Genomic DNA, 6,000 nt, shown 5'->3' with positions numbered 1-6,000 from the left:
TTCATTGAGCAGTAGAAGTAGTGTTCCAAACTAAAAGGTGATTTTGTGTTTAACAACTCTTTTTATGGTAGAGCCTATTGTACTCCAAGGTATCCAGGGACTATTTTGTTAAACTATAACTTTGAATTAGAAATATGGCTTTTAGGTTATTTCTATAGGCAATCACCAATCTGAAGGAAACCGATCCTCCTGCTCAACTTAAACTCTGGGAAAGTCACATGGTATCCATAATTTTCACTGTGTGCTTTTTTTCAGTAATAGCATCTTCACAAATGTGTACATTATTTACATAAACAAGTTGAATAATGGAAACGCATCAGTTGTACTACATTTGTCACGGTTTCCAATCTGCTTATCCTCTTCTCCTTTTTCTCTCTCTGTGACCTCTATATTCTTATCACATTCCTTATTTTTAACCATTCTTCTGAGATCCAAACCCTATTTTCCACCATGCTGTAATGCATTAAATACACAGATTCACAGTCTGCTAGCATTGATTTTCCTCAGAGGTGATCATATTTTCTGACACACGTGGAGTCTGGCTTTGGAGGAGTAGGTGGCATCTTTCCATACTTTACATGACAGGCCCTTTGCGCAGTCACACCGCTGGAAAATTTCCAGCCCGTGAGAACCTTTCTTGCGCTGTTTGGTACAGACTTCCCCCTGATGGAGCACTGGTTTGCATATTTTGGTCCAGAAGTGACGAGCGCAGCAAAACCCTTCAATGCAGTCTGACGATCTTAGGCAGGAGTCTCCTTCGTGCCCTACAGAGATGATGACGAAAAGATATTACCATGACACTTGAGGAAAAAATTCTGCTATGCAACCAGAAGCACATATTTGTGCTTGTACTGCCTTCCATGAAGTTATCATTTACTATGGGAAATTTTGGATTCATATCAATCAGGTGTCCCTCTTATCAAATCAATTCATTATCATCCATTTTGATTATTTGCTGTCTGCGTATCAAGTTCTATGAATAGCTGGAATGTGCTTCATCTTCTCTTTACTTTGGCTTGGTCTGCTTTTAGATATTTCCCTGACCATGTTTTTTGTTGGTTTGTTTTTTTGTTTTTGTTTTTTGTTTTTTTTACTAGGTAAGTAAAAAATAAGTAACTAAGAGAAGTGCTTTCAAAATAATTAATTTGATACCTTCCTGGAAGTTGTAAACAAACTCTGATTCAAGGAGAAGGCTGTAATTCTCAGGAATTCCTAAAACCATGTATCAATGTCTAGCCAGTAAACAGAAACTTAAAACATAAGAGGTTTAATGCAGAGAACTGGACACACAGGTGGTGAGTGGCTAAGAAGCAACAGAGCGGGAAGCCACTTCCACGTTTAGGCTGGAGGGTCCAAAGGAGAAGGGCATGGAATGTGGAGCCTGGAACCACTAGCTAGGACTGAAATCCCAGCAGGCCCACCTGGCAGGCGCTGGAGCCCCAGGGAGACACAGTTCTGCCAGAAACAGTACCTGAAGCAGACTTAACATGTTGGCTTTTTTTTCTTCACTGCTTCTCTCCCACAGCCAAACCCACGTGGCCAGAAGCCACCTGACAGGGAGCCTAGAACATGCAGTCTATAAAGAGCTGTGGAATAGAGCGGAGTAGAGAAAGGCACACAGCCCCAAGGTCAACAAAGAACGCTTCATGAAAAACATATGGAAGAACACATCTGGATATTTAACTCAAAAAAAATGACTAAGTCAAGGCGCAAACACACATATCACAGTTGGGTTGATGTGTAACCTGTTTCAAGGAGCCAATAAACTTCTCTGTAATTTTGCCAGATTGTAAATATTTTAGGCTTTTTTAAGCCGTGTGATCTGTCACTCCTCAGTTCGGCTGCGTATCACAAAAGCAAATATAAATAATGCCTAAATGAATAGGCAAGTCTGTGTTCCAATAAAACATTATTTACAACAGGCAGCAGGACAGATTTGGCTCAGAGGCCATAATGTGTCAATCTTGGCCTAAAGGTTTGTCTGTTGGCCCCCATATAATCACACCACTGTGTGATATGGATACAACTCACTAGCCATTGTCATAAGAGTTCTTCCTAGTTGCCACCAAAAAATTACACATAGGCAGCGCCTGTGTGGCTCAGTAGGTTAAGTATCTGACTTGTGATTGTGGCTCAGGTCATGATCTCAAGGGTTGTGGAGTTGAGCCCTGCGTGGGGCTCTGCACTGACAGTGTGGAGCCTGCTTGGGATTCTCTCTCAGTCTCCCTCTCTGCCCCTCCCCCATTTATGGGCACACACGCACACACACTTTCTCTCTCTCTCTCTCTCTCAAAATAAACTTTAAGAAAGAAAAAAGTACACATAAAATTATATAAAAATATTAGTAAATTTGAAATTGTATTGTGACATAGATATCTATTGGAATAATGAAGGATACTCATGTAATTACAGATGTATGTGATTTTGGTGAAATAGAAATAAGAGATTGGATAAAGGACATAGGTCTTCAGAGAGTATAGACAGAGGATAATTGAAGAGGAATTGTTTATCTCTTTATCACTATCCAGGTCAATAATAATATTCCAGGTCTAACAGAAGAGGAATTTCATAGGATACTGGCTCCCCAGAGCATGCAAATGTGGGGAAATGTTTTTGTAGTCAAGAAAACATAGACAGAGAGTGTTTAAAAATTTAGTCAGATTTCCTCATTGCTGGACTTCTCAGAGCCTTCAATATACCAATATTTATTATATAAAATTCCCAAAATGGGAAGATGCATTATTACAAAACCTTTTTATTCATAGAATGTCTTAACTGAGTAATGCCCCTCAGAACACACTTGAGAAATGACTCCTTTAAAACTAGACATGTTTCATGCCTTCAAAATGTTACTATTAGTATTTAAGTTTAATAATTTCATGCTTTGAAATTTTACTGTTAGTGATTAGGCTTCCCAATATTTTGATACAAGTAAGGGGATTTTATGACCATACATCATCCCACTAGAAACTAATTATTTTGGGAGTGCTGGGTGGCTCAGTCGGTTAGTCCTCTGACTTCGGCTCAGGTCAGATCTCACATTCGTGGGTTCGAGCCCCGCATCAGGCTCTGTGCTGACAGCTAGCTCAGAGCCTGGGTCCTGCTTCCGGTTCTGTGTCTCCTTCTCTCTCTGCCCCTCCCCCTCTCATGTTCTGTCTCTCTCTGTATCAAAAATAAATGAAACATTAAAAAAATAAAATAAAAATAAAAAGAAATTATTTTTGATAAGTTGGTTTATGAATATAAATATGTGGTTGTTTATTGAAATAATATTTCTGTAATGGTGAGAAAAGGATTCAAAAGATTAGGAATTTAATCATATGACAGCAAACATTTAAAGGCAGGACTTTTTAGAAAATGGCATGATTTATCAGGGTGCTGTAGTTCTTTTACTATATATTTTCTAACAATTTAAGATCTCTTAGAAACTGCCAGAATCCTCAAAATTAAGAATTAATAAATTCAGTTAAAATCTTGCCAGTAAAGTAGCTTCCTTGTATTTTTTATAAAATCAAGGCAGTTCATGACCTCTATTTTCATTTTACTTCTTTTAAAACAAGAAAAAGTAAATGTACAACTAGAGATAGCCTACCTTTTACATGTGACATCTTAGTGTGTGGTCTTCCTAGATTCTGCCAACCCAAGTCGTGGTTTGAGTAATGACCATGGTTTCGATCTCTGTGTCGAGTGCCATCCAGAGCTGGGATATGAGGGGTTAATATGCTCTCAGTGACAGGGATGCAGATGCCTGGAGATGGTGGGTAAACAGTTAGACTTATACAGTTCTATAAAGTATGGCTCTTATCCAAGTATTCTGCTGAAATGAAGTATGAAACTATCTTCTGTCTATCTATCTATCATCTATCTATCTTTCTATCCTCTACTTAGCCATTTGTTTATTTACATAAAGATTAAATTGTACTATTTAATATTAAATAACATTAAATAGTTTGGTCTGAGCTAGGCTTCCTTCACTTGAATCTTGTCTCTCTTAAGACCAAGTGACTATGGGTAAAAAATAGGAATTAAAACATTTCATTAAGTTATTGTGAATTTGTGTGAAGTGCTTAGAATGGTGACTTAGTAAATATTAAATTAATATTTGCTATTAGGACTTAAAAAATGTCTGACCAGACATCCATCTTCAGGATCCAGCTTCCTTTGTTCAATCAACAATATAATCCTAGTTTACATTGTAAACATCTTTAATGGTATGAGGTCTTTCTTCCCTTCACTTGCCACAGGTACTTCTGAAAGGACTCTGCCCAGAGGTCGGGAGCAAGTATAGGAAAAGGAGTATGATCATATTGTTTCATATGATTAAGTTTATGTTTCTGATCACCTTCTGTAATTATTTAATGATTTTATCATATATTGTCTGTGATTCTTCATTTTATCATTAATGCTAAATTGTCTGCCTATAAATTCATGGAGATTGGGTGAAGTCATGCTTATGGAAAGGCTGGGAAATAGACTCCTGTGTTTCTTTTTGGAGGAAACAATCACTCCCTCCCCATGACTGTGGTGCAGGCTGGGGCCTTTAAAAGAAGACACCTCGAATAGAAGAATCAAGGTGTGAAACTAACATGAAACTGGAAGAGGCACTCACCACTGTGTTGCTAAATCACAGCAGGTTCTTTGGTCTCTTGTATGTATTCACTCATGTGCTGAGTGGAATAGCTATTTATATACGACACTTCAACATGGCAAATCCTAGATCACCGTAAGTTATACAATATAGAAAGTGATCAGAGTCCAGGAAAACTAGGATTTGGGAAGTAATCCAAGTCATTGTACACGTATCTAACCCATGATCCAGTCTCTGCTGGTTTTGAAAGCCTCCTTATGTTTTAGGGGGTAGCTAAGGAGAATTTAGTCTAATTTTCCTGGCAACAACCACATAAAAAGAAAGAGGCCTGTCAACACTGAACTAGACCTTACCATTATTGCAGCGGGTACCGGGACAACACATGCCGTCTCTATGGCAGCGCTTCTTTTTCCTTCGACACACCATGCAGGCCGATGATCCTTGGTGGGGACTGTGGCAGTATCTCCCAATTTCACACTCCTTATCACTGCTACAGGGGTAGACCTGTCATAAAGTGAAACAATACCATCAAATGCAAACTAGATTAGATCTTGTAACACTTGTAAAAACTGCAGCAAATCATAGTGGGGAAATAAATCACAATACATTGCTCGTGAAAGGAAACATACCATTGTAACAATGTTCTGAGCATAGATCCTATGTAGTGACACTTTACTGAAGGCCTTATGAATACTGATTGTTGGCAATAACAAAGATAATGTTGATGCTATTCATTTACTTTTGGTGACACAACTTTGGAATTGGGATTTAGATTTTGTGTTGATCGGTAGAGCTCTTTTTTTTTGTTTTTAAATTTTTATTATACTTTATTTGCTAATTTACATTCAAGTTAGTTAGCATATAGGAGTAGATTCCTTAAAGCCCCTTAGCCATTTAGCCCATCCCCCCACCCCAACCCCTCCAGAAACCCTCTGTTTTCTATATTTATTTATTTTTTTCTGTCCTTGACAGAATGTATTAAATAAGCAAACACCACCAACAAGCCAAACAAGTACTACAATGTAAAAACATTAAAAAAAGAGACAACCCTCTCACATGCATAAATGAAAGATTGCACACAAAGAACTCACATCTTTTCAAGCTTCAATAGTAAATATTCTGCTACTATGTATTAAATACTGCATGCTTTGCCCAAGCTAAGATGAAACCACATCATGAATCAATAAGCATTTGTAGAGCTCTTAAGAGTAACTTTGGGGACCCAGAAATATTTCTTGTTAACATTTTAAATATTTATTTATTTTTTAGAGAAAGAGACAGAGTGAGCAGGGGAGGGGCAGAGAGAGGGAGACACAGAATCCAAAGCAGGCTCCAGGGTCTGAGGTGTCAGCACAGAGCCCGATGCAGGACTCAAACTCATGGAGGGTGAGACCACAACCTGCGTGGAAGTC

General features: G+C 38.2%; 1 protein-coding gene across 1 annotated transcript in view; it reads right to left on the bottom strand.

The window, feature by feature from the left end:
- Positions 1-513: 513 nt before the first annotated feature.
- DKK2 (dickkopf WNT signaling pathway inhibitor 2) overlaps positions 514-6,000 on the bottom strand; it is a 100,554-nt gene continuing 95,067 nt past the window's right edge. Inside the window, exons 2-4 of the mRNA XM_029919821.1 lie at positions 4,942-5,092; positions 3,593-3,748; positions 514-764 (exon numbers count right to left, since the gene is read on the bottom strand). Coding sequence (XP_029775681.1) covers positions 514-764; positions 3,593-3,748; positions 4,942-5,092 — 558 coding nt within the window. The remainder of the gene's footprint in view (positions 765-3,592; positions 3,749-4,941; positions 5,093-6,000) is intronic.

Source organism: Suricata suricatta, chromosome 1 (assembly GCF_006229205.1).
Source record: "Suricata suricatta isolate VVHF042 chromosome 1, meerkat_22Aug2017_6uvM2_HiC, whole genome shotgun sequence".
NCBI lineage: Eukaryota > Metazoa > Chordata > Mammalia > Carnivora > Herpestidae > Suricata > Suricata suricatta.
This window is presented reverse-complemented; position numbering and strand designations above follow the sequence as displayed.